We start from the raw sequence: 16,831 nt of genomic DNA, 5'->3' as shown, positions 1-16,831 counted from the left end.
AGATGCATTTACCACCACCTGAAAAAAGACTTTCATCTTTCTACCCCCATTCCCTTTGATCTTTAAAATGGAGATAATAAATCTATAACTTATGGATTCTGGGAGGATGAAATCCCTGACTGGCTGTAAATATCTTATGTAACAATAAATACACAGCCAGGCCAGCTAAAGCCCATGCTTTTAAAACTGTATCCTTTGTCTCCATGGCATCCTTCTTACCCGGCAGTAGTCTTGGTCTGGATAAAAATGAATCAATCATCAATAAATGTAATATTCATACCAGGTGGGCATCTCCTCTCACAGGGAAAACGTTCTCAATTTGATTACCTGATAATTTACTTGCCAAGTCATCACCATTTTATTTTCTAAATAAAAATCCATCTATCCGCCAAATCAATGAAGACTTACAATACTGCAAGCCTGCACAAAGTCAAGCCCTTAATCTAATTTGGGGGAGCCAGTAAGATGATCAGGCCCATCGCTTCAATCTCTTTTAATTAAGCTTGATTTTTCTGAACGGCACAGCAACTGCAGCTCCCACGAAGTTTAGCTGGAGTCCGGTTATCACAACCTACTGAATACCTCCAACAATCAGGCTAACAGCCATTACTGCATAATGTTCACACTAAATGCAAGAGAACCTTGCACAGGCTAGGAGGCTTTGTATGCACCTTTGCATGTGTCTGAATCATGCACATAGATAAGTGCAATTCAAGTAGTAGCATCATCTGTTCCCCCCTCCACACAACAGAAATATTTCTACTACCTTGCTGCATGATAAGCTATGAATCCATTGAATGATGCAGCTAATTACATTATTTTTTTTAAGCAAGCCCCAGTGGTTGCTACTTAGACATGAAGGGCTTCTACTCTTTCCCAGAGCACAGAGGAAGTGCCCCCTCCCCAAGGGTAAGTGGGAGGAACTGAGATGAGATGTAAAGCCAGTTTGGAGAAGTTCATAATAGCTTCTGTGCCGGTGAGCTGGAAGAGGCTACATGCCTAAACCCAGAGGGCAGAGTGTAGGTAGAACTAATTGGAGAATGTCATGTCTGTTACAGGCCCCATTTACCTAAGGAAAACCCTGTGCCTGGTTTTGCTACAATTGTCACCAATGATTAACCACTTTATTACCACAAACTAGATCTTAATGTTCAGACTTGCAATGTATTAGAGTAGTAGGAAGGAATGGGAGCCAGAAAGTCAATGAGCCTGTTTGCACATAACGATGACTCGTGGGTTAATTAATCCACGATTTGCTGGGCATGAGCAAGAGCGAGTGAGTGTGCTATCCTGTGTGCTCCTCACTTCTGCTTTCTGTAAGCAACCTATGAGCACCCCATTCATTGGTTGTGAGCGTGACATCTGAACATGGACACTCTGAGTTGTTTAACCAAGAAGAAATAGACTCAGCCATGGCTTCACTGGGTAGTATTAGGTATGCCACTCTCTTCCTGGCCTACCTCACACTTAGCCTGTGCAATGCAACAGGGGGGATAACAACACCTACCTTTCAGGGTTGTTGTAAAGATTATTGGCATAATGTATGTGAAGCACTTTAAACCCTCTCAAGTGCTCTATAAATTCTAATACTAATAACATTAGTCATGTTTTTTTAAATTATTATTATTATTTATTACTATTGCTACTACTTCTGCTATTGCTACTACTATGACATAGTCCTTTAACCAAGTCAGAACATTGGTCCATCTACCTCAGTATTGTCTATGCGGACAATACTGTATTCAGTAGATCCACTGAAATGAATGGGCTTAAAATAGTCATGACTAACTTAAGTCCCATTCATTTCAATGGGTTTATTCTAAGCAGGGCTTCGATTTTATCCTCAATGCTATACATGTATACTCAGAAGCAAGCCCCACTGAGTTCAACAGGACTTACTCCCACGAGAATGGGTATAGAATTGCAGCCTAAGCCTGATTTTGTGGGACACTGCAGTAAGATCTAGCAGAGGAATCTGTTTGCCTACAGAAGGCACGTGGAAATCCATAGGGAAAAAATGTCTGCAATCCCTCCCAGAGGCATGAGGACTGAAGGATGCATATTCCATTGCCCTGGATAACAGCTGGAGTCCTGATGGTGTGTGTGGGTGGGGATATGTCAGAATGACCTGCCTGGCTCCACTATCGTCAACAGGGGTCCCTGACTTTGTAACGGGAGCTTCTAGGGGGATGGCATGGGGATAATCTGTGAAGCTAAAGGTGCAAGGAGCATGGGGCTAAAAAAGGAAACATGAAGCTGCCTGAAAGACTATCTTGGAAAAAATGGAATGAAAGCAGTGTGTGTCTCGAGGAGTCATCCCCAATGTCAAAAGAGAACTCTAAAACTGTGCAGATGTACATCCACACATGGCATGGAAAGCATAGGACCTAGGTAGACAGAGGGCTTCCTTGTGCAGGCTTGACCAAACAAATACCGTTCAAATGATTACTGCGATGCAAATATTTCCACCTTGTTTCTTTTACTTCTTCATGTATGCAGTTGACAAGGGCCTGCCCTTCCTTTTCATTCTTCTAATAATCAGAGCCCCACCGGCTCTAACTTAATGCCTGTCTTGTATTGCTATCCTGAGCACTTTCCACATGCCTCTTAGAGTCATACCATGCTACAGAGTATGGAGCGTTCTAGTGGTCTATTCTGTAGCCACAGACCTTTTATACTTAATACAGAGGGACCTTTAGCACCTCTGAACCACAGCATCTGTCCCGGCCATTGACTGAAAACAGCCTTGCCCTGGGGAAGGAGGGAGTTGCCAAATTTCAAAACCTCTCCAAACAGAAAGAACCTTTCTCATTCTTTCTTGCCTGGGGCCTAATGCTGATTTTTGGGGCATAGAAGGGGTTGCCAGAAAAGTGTTTAAAAAAAAGTGAGTGTGAATTGGACAATATCACTATTCTTCTTCCAGTTAGCCTATTACAAGAGGATCTTTTTAAAGGGGAGGGGCAGGGTGAAAGATAGATACATTGCTTGTTTTTTATTAATCTGATAAAATGAGCAGATAGTTGCAATGTAAAAGGATAGCATTCAGCCCTTCCTTAAAATGAGAGGTCCAGCACATCTTAGTACCTCCTGCCTTTCAAACAACACATGAGGTGTATACTCAACAACATCGATGCCATCCCCCATGTTCTTTAGCATCTACATGAAACTGCTGTATGGGGTCATCTGGAGTTCTGCGGTGCAGGGTAATCAGTATGCTGATGACACACAACTGTACTTCTCCTTTTCATCTCAGGCAGGTGTGGCAGTGGCTGTGCTGAACCAGTGTCTGGCCTTGGTAATGGACTGGAAGAGAGCCAATAAAGCGAGGCTCAGTCCAGACAAGACTGAGGCTCTGCTGGTGGGTGATTCCTCTGTCCGGATGGGGGAACTGCAACCAGTTCTGGATGGTGTCACTCTCCCCCTGAAGGAGCAGGTGCACAGCTTGGGGTTAATCCTGGATCCCTCACTGTCACTGGAGGCTCAAGTGGCCTCTATGGCACAGAGTGTCTTCTACTAGCTTTGGTTGGTAGCCCAGTTGTGACCCTATCTAGATGGGGATAGCCTAGCATCAGCGGTCTATGCTCTGGCAACCTTTAGGTTAGATTACTGCAATGCAATGTACTTTGGATTGCCTTTGAAGATTATTCGAAAACTGCAGCTAGTGCAGAATTCAGCAGCCTGGTTTTTGACTGGGCCTAGGCAATGTGAACATATAAACCCAGTCCTTTTTTTCTCTTCTTCCTGTTATACTAATCATGGATTTCTGTAGTGTGTGTGCAAGTCTCTTTGAGACTGCTTCTTGCAGTGGGAAGCAACACATAATAATGATGATGATGATGATGACGACGATGATGATGGAGCTGCAACATTCTAACACAAGTAAGGGCCTATAGGCCCCTGCAAAAGGATGTTAGAGAACACAGCACTTCCGAGAGAGGTTCAAAGGAGGATCACAGAAATAGTAACACATTAACCTGGCAACAGGGATACCCTCAGAAGCAGGCTTCCTGTGGCAAGTGATTCCTAGCCATATTGTTTACAACTGCTGTTTGCCGTAATGGGTCATACTACTGGGTTATAAACCTGCATGTCCCTTTAGGGTCATGCATGTCCCTGCATGACTCTCAGTGTTACAGCAGAACAGGAATCACCTACCAAGGGGAGGCTGTTCTGAATGGAATCCCTAGAGCAGGTGTAAAAGAGCACATGTAAATTGCACACTGGTCCACAGTCCCACCTGTGCAGGTGTTGTATGCTACACTGGCTTGCTGCATAGGAGGGCAGTTGTGGAGTAGCTCAGTTGTGGAGCACGTGCAGAAGCCCCTGGCCTGTTCAGTTAGCAGAGATTCATGTTTCTGCATGCCACAAGTAAGCAGCACAATGGTCCCTCTAACTGAAGATGCCAGGGCTGAACCTGAAAGAACCTTCTGCAAACAAAGCATGCATTCTGCAACTGAGCTATAGAAGGCCCCAAGTATCTCAAGGGTGCAATCCTATGTTTGTCTACTCAGAAGCAAGCCCCAGTGATTTACTCCCAAGGCTGTTATCGTATACAACTGAGCACCTCAATGGGGCTTATTTCTGAATAGACATGGACAGGACTGCACTGCAGATTTCTTTAAGTGAGTGTCTCTGTACTCAGTGCCTACATTGTATGTAGGATATAATCCTTCAGCCTACTTTCTCACTGGTTATCAGTGTATTGCCTATGTCCCTGTTGCCTGTAAGCCGCATACTCTCAAGTCTATCTTTTCAGGAAGGAAAGGACTCACATGCACACACAAATGTATGCAAACAAACAAAAAAACCCCAAGCAGTTCAAGCAACAAAGAAACAGAGAGGCTTCATTTGTGCTAGAGCTCAAGGGATAAACCTTGGAATATTTTGTTCAACACAAGAGCAGAGCCCCAAAATACATGAGGAAAAGTGCCTCTGACTACAGGCATAGTGCATTTCCCTCACTACCAAAGAACTACAGCTTATCCACATACACTCCATAACACACTTTCAATTAAGGAAGCAGGCCGACAGGTCTGTTGGCATGACTTTCCCTCATATTTCAGGCCCAGCACTTTTTAGAACTTAAGCACTGCTTTCTTTTCCAGCATAATGTGAAATCAGAAACCCAGTTCTTCTCTGGGAAAGCTCACTCCTGGTTTTCTTCCTGACCCATTTTGAGTAGCTCATAACAAAAGTTCATTTCCCTCACAATTCTTTGCCCTTCTGAGCAAGTTCTCTATTCTGTATTGGATCAGGGCTCAGCCCAGGAACTTGTTCTCAGTAACAGGCTGAATGCAGAGAGTCTCCCTCCTGCCCATCCACTAAGTAGTCCACTGCTCTGGGTTTCCCTCTCCCCTTCTTTCCAGCTGTCTCCTTCCCTCCTTCCTTGACAGATGCACTGTTCCTGACAAGGCCTCACCACCATAAGCGCACTACAGTATATGATTTGACACAGCCGCCCATATCTCATCTCTTCCAATGAAAAATCTGAGTGATGCTTTGGGGAACAATTCACTGGAAAGTTCTCCTGTGCACAAGCCACTGAAAGAGACTCAACTATCCCAACCCATAAAGAGTTTGAGGGAGTCACACTAAGGCTAAAATGTAGGTTGGGCACACTGACTGAGGATACAAAACACTAATCTGCACATCAGCAATCTGAAGCAAATTGCTTCTTTACCAAACATATGCAGACATAAACTCTTAAGGAAAAAAAAGAACAATTAATTAAAAGAAATGTCAGGGGAGAGGAAATGGAATGAAAAATTGAGTGAGTTATAAAAATAAGTAATTTTTGTCTACTTGCAGGAGGCTTATTATATTAATTAAACATTATTACAGTGAATGAGTTGGGGAGGGTTATGAAATCTGGGGCTGGCTGTAAATGTTCTCTCCTGTTGCCTGAGGCTGCAGTCATCCCCTGATATTAATCTTCTAAAGCACTCTAAATGCTGAAGAGATAAACACTTGAAATATGAAAATGTTCCTCCACCCCCACCCCCACAGATACCATGACCCTACATCAACCCAAGATATTTGCTAGATGCCCAGGCAGCCTGTGCTTCTTTCTAAACCAGATTATTTTGTAAGTTATGTGGCTCACATAACTCACTTGGGGAAATTGTGTGTGGACATTAGGACCAAACCAGATATGTGCATGTTTGTTAAAACACTTTCTCATAGGTTTGGCTATGAAGGGGTTGAAGTCCACTTTTATCACTAAATGCCAAATGTGGGGGATGGGAGCAACCCTCCCCCCGCCACCTTGCCTCCCCACACTACTGCTTTACTGCCCTCCCGCACCCCCACTTCCACGAGCCTGGTTCCCATATTGAATGGAAGCCAGGGGTGTGTGTGTGTGTGTGTGTGTGTGTGTGTAATCTTCAAGCTGCAGTGTGCTAGGAGGTAAAATGGGGAAGAAGACAAGTTTTATTCCTGCTCCCTGCACACTCAGTTTAGTGAGAAAAGTAGAAACACAGACACACACCCCATCCACATTTCTGCCAAACAGGGACATGTCTGCTTTGGCCCTTAATTAAGTGTACAAGGGCCTATTCCCATGTGGCATTTTGCAGCCCATAGTTCATATCAGTAAACATAAAGACATACTCTGACATGAGGCCGTGTTGTACTTATCACTTATTTGTGTAACTTTCTTACAGAAAGTTGCAAGTGGTGACTGTTCAAAGTCTACCTGTTCTTCATGGTTTCGTTCATCAGCACATTGGATGGGTGATCCACTGCATGACACATTTTGACATACATGAGGCTTAGGAATCACTCACTCATCGAAATGTTACGTCAGAATGGACTGTAACAGCATGCCCACATAGCGTCTTTTTCAGGATTCTGATAATCCAATTCAGCACATTCGATTCAGCTTCTCTCCCCACCCCACCCCAAGATGTAGGGAACCTGGAAGGCCAATCACCCAGAAGTATTGGAAATTTAGTTGGAAAACAAATCCTTCCCACCTGGCTTTTTTGAAAGTTTACTAGGGATGGACAGAATAATCTTAATCCAGTTCATGTCTATTTCGCATGTGTTCCATTCCATCCCATTTCTGAGTTGATTTTTAAGGAAAACATCCTTTAAAATATGGATTTAGTAATGAAAAAAATAATAAATTCTTTAAAAGTACTTATGAGGTGTCTTAGGACTGCCTCTCTTCTTTTTTCTTCTTCTTTACAGGTGCGCCTACAGCCCATGGCTCCTGCCACATGGGTTGAAAATGTAGCTGAAATTCCCCTTGGTAATGACAAAACCTGATGACATGCCATTGCTGTCAGGGAGACTATGGGAAAAAATATAGCTGTCCCCATAGACCCATCAGGGCACCCATGTTTTTTTCTGTACAATGTTCCTGACAGCAGCAGCACATCATCAGGTTCTGTCGCTCCCAGGGAGAACTGCAGCTGTATTTCCAATGAGTGCAGCAGTAGCCATGTGCACGAGCCACTCCAGGTGGCTGGAATCTGTTTTCAAAAAGTAAGAAATAAGAAGAGTCAGCCCTCAGACCACCTCATCATGGAATCTGGTAGGAGTTTGGATTCCGAAGTGGACCTATGCCCAAACTACAATCATTCTGGGAGATCAAGATCACGTGAGTCTGCTTTGGAATTTGAACTCACCAAATTCCTCCCCCATCCCTAGCGGCACTCGGTTGGAAGATGACTGAGAGTAGGCAGACAATCTTCCCTGAAAAATAGCTTGCCACCACTGCTGATCGTGCTCTGCAACAGTCTAGGCCAGTGGCCCAACAGTCAAGGCTAGTGGCCCACATGAATTGAGTGTATGTCCTGTACTATGCCCCAGAATCTGCTGCAATGCCCTTGGGTTCTCTGGCAGACATGTGCAGTTGATTTGCAGAACATCAGATATGAAAAGTGTTCTCTGAAGACCTTCATTCTGAAAGCCATTGCTGTAATCAAAGACCGATGGTCATCCAGCTAAATGACAAATTAATCAGCAACACTGTTTATATTTCATACACTTTTTTCCTTTTTCTGGTTCTGCCTAGTAGGGGTATGCTATTCTTCCTTTCAAGAGCCTCTTAGATCAGTCAATCTAGTTATCACCACCAGCCATCAGGGAAAATTAATGGCTACTTTTCAAAACACTGTCCTCTTAGTCAAGACCCAGTGGAAAGTGGAGGGGAATCAATTGGATTTATTGAATACAGCTCATCATGTACAGATGTTACAGTGATCAGTGCTATTGCGCTCAGGTAGCCTCCAGGATACAATTAAACAGTGTGAAAGATTCCCCTCAAAGAGCAGGCTGATTTCTAGTAATCCTTGGACTTGTGGTGTGAAATCTTAATGCATGTTCATGAAAAATAAGCAAGTACAGACAAATATTTCTTCAAAGCCAGCAAGCCTCTCCTATTTTTTTTCCAATTCTCTTTGCAAATGGGGGGTGGGAGAGAGCATAAGCCCCAAAGATTGTTGCAACTGATGAAGGAACAGACCTTCAGCTGCCAAGCAAATGTAGGTCCTCCCCACTGTACAAGGGTTACTTTGTAAAGGCCTTATCATGTTCACACAATCCTAAAAAGGCCCTCAGTCATTTGGTCCCAGAACACAAGCCTCTGTCATAGCAGAAGTGTCCCAGCATCAAATGCGAACAGGAGTCTTCTTACACAGGCCCTTGTGAGTTCTAGCCTCAGGGACAAATGTACAATTATGTACAAGAGAATGGATACAAAAGCAGAAGACAGAACAAATGGGTGTAAAGTAGTAAGGCCCCAAGTCATCAAGTATGAGTCAAGGTTCAAATGAGCTCTGAAGTCTTCTAAATATTGGGAAATTCAGAGTGAGATTTTTCTGGTTCAAAGATATCTCACAGCCAATTCAACAATACAGAAAAAGTGCTATGCTCATTCCCTCAGGACAGTATCATTGGATATGCTCCTGGTGGGAAAAACTGCATTTTATTTAGAACACACCATGGATGTGGAAAGCTACCACGTTTTCCTAATCTTCTCTCTGAAATTAAGCATTCCACTTGCAGCACATTTTTGCCATAAATCAGTTTTCACAAATGTGATTTCCTAGGAGGCCTCTACCGTGTACTTTTCCTGAACATATTAATCTGAATTATAAACTCTTTCTATCTGAAAGCAGTGTGATATTTCTTCAAACTTATAATTACAACAGAATCCCTAAAAAGGCAGCATATTCATAGAATTCTTAATGTATGTTAACATTTCTTAAGGGATGCTTCAGAAACGTGTTACTTCATTCCACAGTTCATGTGCAGTACACAGTATGTCCATTCCTTTAGAGACTACATGAACTGGCTTACCTGGGTAGGCCCCAATGCCCGGTCCCAAATGGCTAGTCCAGGTGCTTCTAGAATGGAAAGCCCATGTAAATCCTGTAGACGTATCATGCGTCCAACCACAAAGGTCTCCAGGAAGATCAAAGTTGCAGTTGAATCCTATAGGGATCTGGAAATCTTATAACAAGAACAGAACAACATAAAAAAGGATCAAAGGAAGGCCAGTCACAGAGAAATGCTATCTGATAACTAACATAGCTGGCAAATCATGAATAGTTAAGGAAGCATGAAGTCTCTGGCATGCATGCGTGCACGTTCTCTCTCTTTCCGCCACATGATACTTTTAACATGTCTCATGTTTCGGCACCACTTGGGGATCAGTCTTAAGTTCCAAATCATCAAAATGTACATACCCACATCCTTCAGCTAAGCAAATATAAATGAAAGGATCAAGTGCTTCTGTTCTATCTAACCAGCACTTTCTTTTCCAGAAAAGTATACATTTTAAATGTCAAGGACTGTTTGCCATGTTCTCCAGCTGCGCTGCACAGTGCTATGATGGTGCCAAAAATGAAGGGGAAGGAGGAGGACGACTCCTCCAAGGGGCCTCAACATTTCTGGTTATTGAATAATTATCAAAACACCAAGGTTGCAATCCTATACTCACTTACCTGGGAGTAAGTCCCATTGAATGGGACTTATTTCTGAGTAGGCATGTATAGGAGCGCACAGTAGGAGGCTAAAAGAAAACATGCGTAGAATGGGGCTGTTCTATAAGGGTCAAGAACTCAAGTAACCATAGCAAAAACTATCACAGGGTGCAATCCAGAGTTGTATCTCAGGGCTGATTCATGTTTGCACTGAATATCCCACTCCTCAATATATGTCACCAGACTCCATAGAAATATGTTGTGCATCTGAGGTGCTATCAGATTATATAAAAGCTTTGATGGTGGTGTTTGATCTGTGCCAGCTGTTTCACATCTGCTATGTTGCAGTGAATGAATGGTGAACATGAATGTGTGAACTCATCCCTCTACTATCCCACTAAAATCAATGGGCTTTAATGCCAATGGTAATGGCTTATGCCCTATTGATCTGAAAGGGATTTTGGTGTGCACAACTTTATCTGGACTGTGCCCTTAGTCCAGCTGTGTTCTAGAAGATTCACCAAAGGACCAGAGGAATAAGAGTCCAGAAGCCCCATTGTTATTCCATATTCCAGTCTTGGTTTCCCTGCTGCATATGGTTTGTTGTAAACTACAAGGAGCTTCATTCAAAAAATGCAATATAACCTCCAACTATAAATATAAGTGGCCTTTTCCTCTGTAATACAAGTGCAGGCAATGTGAGGAACTGTAGAGGACATGAGGGACAATCATCTTATTACTTTTTCCAGACATGGAATGTTTTCTGAAGACGGGTCCTACATACTTGTGCGGATATACCTTACATGAATGGGAAATACACATGATTGGAGCCTCCATAGATTTCATGTTGTGTTCAGTGCTCACATTCATAGGTGAAATGAGAAAGCTAGTTTTATATGCATTGTTCATTTATGCAAAGTATTTGCCCATGTATGTGAGTGAACACAAAGATTTGTAAAAGTCATTCAATTTTGGGGGGAAAGGACAAATCCTCAGAATTGGCCATTCCAGAAAGGATGGAAGTGGGAAAAGAAGCTTCAGAGCCCAGAAAGCTGGAGGCAACTTTAATGGTAAGACTGACAAAGAAGCTGTAGCAGAGATGCATTCTACAGAAAGTGATTCACTTTCTGGAATCACTCCAAGCACAGAAAGGACATTCAGAAGAATATGTGGCAATGCCAGTTAGAGCTGCAGCTTATTTGTAGTTTTCCTGAATAAAGAAGAAGTTTTACATCATCAAGCCCACAAAGATAATGATCACTGAGGAAAAGTTCAGTCACCCATTTATAAAGAAATGGAAACAAGCCATCCCAGCTCCAGAAATTAATAAACATAATCATAATCAAAATAATGGACATGGCTCCTTTGGTATTATTATATAATCTAATTATTCTCCTAAGAGAAGCATTGTTTCTTTTAGACTTCCATAAATCTGACTGTGTAGAGAAATGTGCATTATTGTTTGTAATGCCTGAGAAGGAAAACCATAGCTAACTAAACCAAACATTTGTAAATCCTGTGAATGAAAATCATAGCTAAATCAAAGGAAAACAATCTAAACTACTGACTGCTACCCTGAAATGTGCAATGAGCAAAACCCACAAACTCTTCTGTGAAGGAGAAGACAGAGTAGCAATTCAGTATGTATGGAGGGTTAGTTCACAATAGGGAAGTAAACCTGTTTCGGGGCTGTACCACTTGGGACTGCAGGTGGGGGTCTCACAAGATTGAACGTTCTTCTGTACAAAGAAAACCCCTCCACACAGAAAACCAGCATGTCAGAGAGGATAGATTGAAACATACCAATGTAAATTATCCAAATAATGTGGATGCTCCCGGATCAGTGGAATAAATGAGGCTGGAAGGGAGACAATCTTTGGATAGTTTAAATGGATATATGAGCAACATCCATACATCAGGGCAGTCCTCTCACAAAATACTTTTAACAATACAGTAAATCAATGGAGCGTTTTGTGAACTCATTCACTCCTTGCTATTAAATAAGATCAGACTTCTGACCAAGCCTCTCTAGAGCTTGGACTGTCACTAGTAATATCATTCTGCAACCCTCAGTACCCTTGGCTAAGAAGCTAGAGGGGAAAATCAGAGCAATCACTTAGCCGCAAACTCATTATTGACAACAATGTAACTGGAACAGCCAAATTGCAGCTCAAGACCTGGGATGAGGCTTCCAAGCAGTTCAAGCCTGGCTCCTGCCCAACTCAAGATAGAGAACTAATTTACTCTCTCCTAGCCAAAGAGGGGGGTGGGGTGGGAGGCAATGCACACATTGCACTTCCCCTAGGGGTGCTGCTCCAAACTGCCTCCCTATTCTTCACAGTGAGTTTCTCTACCATCCCCTGCCATGGGTCTTGGGTGCTACAGCTGCATTGTGATATGCGTCTTTAAGCCACTGCCAGCGAAGTGGAGCAGGGGAGGTGAAGACTCCCAATACGACCGCCATGTCCCATATGTTAAGTGCTAAATGTTATCGTGTGCGTGTGTGCGTGTGGTAGGGAGAATGAACTTGTTATAGAGATGCCTTATTGGGTGGGATCCGCATGGCAAATGTAACATGTGCTCTGGCCCTACAGCTGAGCAAGCTCAGGAGGTAAGACATACCGGTAATGGCTGTTGTCAGCAGCGTGACCTGCTGAAGGGCCCAATCTGGAATTCCCTTAGGATTATGAACAGGAACAGTTTGGCTAGGGATTCCTAGTTCAGTTGTGAGGAAAGCAGAAAATATAGGGTCTATGAGAAGCAGTGTAAGAGATGGGGGGGGGGGGACAGTTGACTGGCTACTAAGCCAGGAGCCTGTGTACATCCTGCAGAAAATGGCAGGAAGAGAACGTGGAGGAGGTAGGATCTAGGTGACCATGAGCTGCCTCCTGACTTCATGGTGGGTAGGTGAACTATAAAGACCATTTGTGGACATGGCTGAGAATGAAGAAAAGCTGAAAGCTTAAGGGGGCCTGGTAAGGTAACCTCTGCTTCCTTCTGCTGAGGCCATTCTGTCCACTTGCCCCTGGGTGCGACCGCCCAGGAGGAGTTTCACAAGAGGCAGTTGTGGGCCTTGGCCACGTAAACATCTCTTTGACTCAGAACCTTTGCACAGCCCGTGCATAGTTGTACTGGCCGTGTAGATACCTCCATTCTCCACACAGCCATCACCACACTCCGTTGCCTCTTCATCAGTGGGAAACTGAGTGGTGATCTCCTCACCCTTCACAGTGGGCTTCAGTGTCTCTAGAGTGGACTTTACATCTGCAATTAAAAGAAGAAAATGAGAAAAGAGAATGAAAAATCTCACTGGATTCAGAAAGGAAGTCAAACTGGCTACCAACCCTGTGCAGACAGGAGGGAGGATTGCCTCCCCATGTAGCATGCAGTTTCACTCAACAGAATGCTTCAGGGAATGTATCCAAACCCCAGTCACAAGGGTGACTTTTACAGAACAAAAAATCACCTGTATGTTGTGAAGGGGCTCATTCCACAGCCATTCACTAGATCGTTGTGCTAAATGATTTTTCAGGAACCTCTGGCATATGGAGCACCAAGTTCACTCTTGCTTTCTGCCTGTGGCATGTTGCAACCAAGAGAAAGTGGGTTGTATGGGAAAAGGGTAGATATGGCTTCACTGGAAGAGAATTCCTAATCAGACTATTTATATTCAGCTGAATTATAGAGCCCGCTAGGAGCCAGCTCCCAATTTGCTGTCCTGGAGGGGAAGGTTGAGACTAGTATATTTCAGTTCCCTTGTGCACCTGCTACTCTTGGAGCCTGCCAAGACCCCCATCCTGGCCATCATATGTTCATTAAGGTACTGTGCACATGAAGCATCGTAAGGCAGCATGGCCACCAGGACTGTTGCAGCTACTGCTGCATGTGAATTGAAATATGAAGCAATGGGAAGAGCAGGAGGCAGAGATTCAGAGGACCAGTGGCAGAGAATTGGTGAGCCTGATGTGGCCTATGATTCTATGAAGGCACCAATGGAGAGATATTTAGGAATGTGAAGGATTGATCCCAAGCACAGGAAGTATGTACTGGAAGTAAGCCAGAACTAAAAGGAGGAGAAAGCAATCACCAGATGAAACCTAACAGAAAAGCTTCCTTCTGTGCAAAGGTAATAAGGTAGGCAAAGAAAAGCCATGAAGTTTCCTACATGCCACAGATGTCAACATGGCTCAAATCACTTGTAAAGCTTGATTTATGGATGTAGAGGAAATAAGGAATTCTTTCATCTTTGGACTCCAGTGAACAACAATCTCCTTTATACTTATGTTCTTAGTGGGTTTTGCTTTTAAAAAGCAGGGGGGGGGGGTTCAGTGTAGTTCCAGGAAAATTGAGATCACAGACAACACATTTTTTTTTCCTTCATAAAAAGAATAAGACACAAAAAAGACAGACATGTACATATGCAACCCAAACATGCCAGTGTATAAGTCACTCATCACCACAAATGATGCTATTACTGAAGGGACCAAAATAATGTTTGGTAGACTGGGGCTCTTTGTAGACAAGCATCTGGTTTCACACTTTGGCCACACGCTTCATCCCATAGCCCCCACCCCCACAGAAAATGACTCCAGGAAACTACCTAAGAGCAGGTGACAAGAGCAATTTAAGCCACAAATATTTGAAAGTAAGATCACCAGTAATGTAGATTATAGGCACTTGCTGCTTCACTTAAGGAAAGAATTAGGCTGGAGTAGCATTTTGAAGAATTTCATTACACTCCCAACCTTGAGAAAGAATTGTGACATATTATATGCAGGACTGTTCTAAATGCGGTGCCTAAACAAAGATCAAAGATGATGTGATATGGAAACAGAATTCTGGCTAAGGAAACTCAAATTCTGTGCAAGAAATTAACTATGAAAATCAATGGAACTGGTGGGAGTTTAATTTTTTGCAAAAAATCTGATCAATGCTTTATTTTGAGCCCAATTAACTCAGCTTTTGTGGAATCTGAAAAGTTTTGGTAGAGGCCACAGAGACAGACAGACAGAGACAGAGAGAGAGGTGGGTAAATCAGGGGCATGGGAATTTTATGGAGAGAACAGTGTGGACTAGAACACATGAGACTTTGCAAATACTGACGCTTGGGTCAAGCTGAGCGTCTGCTGCAGATAGGTGTTGGGTAAAGTATCATCTCATTGCTTCATGGACAAATAGCTGTTCTGTACAGCCTCCATTCTGCCCAAACATTAGTGTGTGCAAAGGGTTGTGTGAATACATCCTGTGACTAGACGCCAGTAGGGAAACAAGCAGACATGTAACACATAAAAATTCTGTTCCTTGAACACTATGTCTTTTGCAGATATTGGGTGCGTATTTTTTCAAATGTATATCCACAACCTTGAGGGCTAGAAATGTATTTAATTGTAGAAAGTAAGGAAGGAAGACAGAAACCAGATTATTAATGGAATTCTGCATGAGAAGCATTGGCAAATACATTTCATTACTATGCATCTTCAGCTTACCATTAAATAAAGTTGAAAGCTGAAGGAAATTGCACTGAACACCTTTCCTTTGACATAGATGAGCCTTCCCAAACCTGGTGCCCTCCATGTGTGTTGGATTTCAATTCCTATCAGCCCCAGCCAACATGGCCAATGATCAGGAATGCTGGGAATTGTAGTCCAAAACTTCTGGAGGTCATCAGATTGGGGAAGGCTGACATATATCTTCCATGCCTTCTGCTTCTAAAGAATATTCCAGAGTAAACTTCAACAGTCTCTTCTGACTTCTGGCAAAATACGATTCAAGCTCAAACCTGCCTGATTTTTAAGTTCATGTTTGTTTTAACGGCATAAAACTCCAAAGGTGTCTAAAAGCAAATTACATGCAAGGAACTGAACAAAATGACTATTTAGAAACAGCTGTTTTAAAGCAAGAAGTCCAAAGCTGAAAGTCAGATGTAGTAAACTGTTTTTCCGTGTGCCTAGAGATTTACAGTAGGAACACAACTGTGTGAGAGATCTTTGAACAGGAAAGACCCATACTGTGCCTGCATCCTCTGCCGGTGTAATTTAGAAGCTCTCCAGTGTCTTGTATGGTCAATAGAGCTGTACAGGTTTCACGGCAGAATAAAGCAAAATTGCCACAGCAGCAGGGCAGGCAACATGCTCCAAGAATGGAAAGTAAGCAAAAGATGGCCTCACTCCTGCCGGGCCGTGTATGTGCTGCAAGAGGCAACTGTGGATCCTGTTACAAAGCAGTCGAGCAATGGAAACCAGATGTTTATAAGTTCAAAGGAGGGAAGACCAGTCACGAGCTAATGTTCGTCAATCTTCAGAGGGAAAAAATGTTGGCAGGTCCTTGAAACAAGCCAGCTGTTGACCTACTGCTTCAATTCTTTCCCCCCTACCAACTGGCTATACATGGTAAATTAGGTCCTGAACTAGCTTCTATTGATGCTGCTTCAGCTATTACTTCTTGTACTCCAAAACAAATATTTCAGTATTTGTCAGTATAAAACAAATATTACCAGGTACATGTGCACAAATTACAACTGGTCATTTACTGCATGCTTGAATCAACGAATAAAACCTACCTATGGAGTCAAAAACAAAGCCAAAGTATTGCCATGGCTCACATTCCCTTGAGGATAAGAGACGTCTAGAACTGTGCTGCAAACTAACATGCTCTTCAAACAGGCATTAAAGCTTTGGGATTAGGAACCCAAATTGATTTTTAAATGCGTTGGTTGATTCAATTAACAGGCCCCATAGGGTGAGGTGTGGTATGGGTCAGGCAAAAGCATGAGTGCCTCACTGATTCTACCCACTGATTCTACCCATAGCTTCATTAGAACAGAAGGCAGATGATCAGTTCCTTTCTCTCAAATGATACAAAGGTCTAATTCTAACTGTGATGGCCACACCTGTGACTGA

General features: G+C 43.0%; 1 protein-coding gene across 2 annotated transcripts in view; it reads right to left on the bottom strand.

Annotated features, from left to right (window-relative positions):
• NRP2 (neuropilin 2) overlaps positions 1-16,831 on the bottom strand; it is a 228,783-nt gene that overhangs the window by 71,518 nt on the left and 140,434 nt on the right. For both annotated transcript variants that reach the window (XM_084818435.1, XM_084818442.1), the window contains exons 11-12: positions 13,080-13,196; positions 9,307-9,459 (exon numbers count right to left, since the gene is read on the bottom strand). In XM_084818435.1, coding sequence (XP_084674561.1) covers positions 9,307-9,459; positions 13,080-13,196 — 270 coding nt within the window. The remainder of the gene's footprint in view (positions 1-9,306; positions 9,460-13,079; positions 13,197-16,831) is intronic.

Source organism: Heloderma suspectum, chromosome 1 (assembly GCF_057233095.1).
Source record: "Heloderma suspectum isolate Gila_16-S chromosome 1, 16-S_ref, whole genome shotgun sequence".
NCBI lineage: Eukaryota > Metazoa > Chordata > Lepidosauria > Squamata > Helodermatidae > Heloderma > Heloderma suspectum.
The sequence above is the reverse complement of the archived record's forward strand: the minus strand, read 5'-3'. Positions and strand labels throughout refer to the sequence as shown.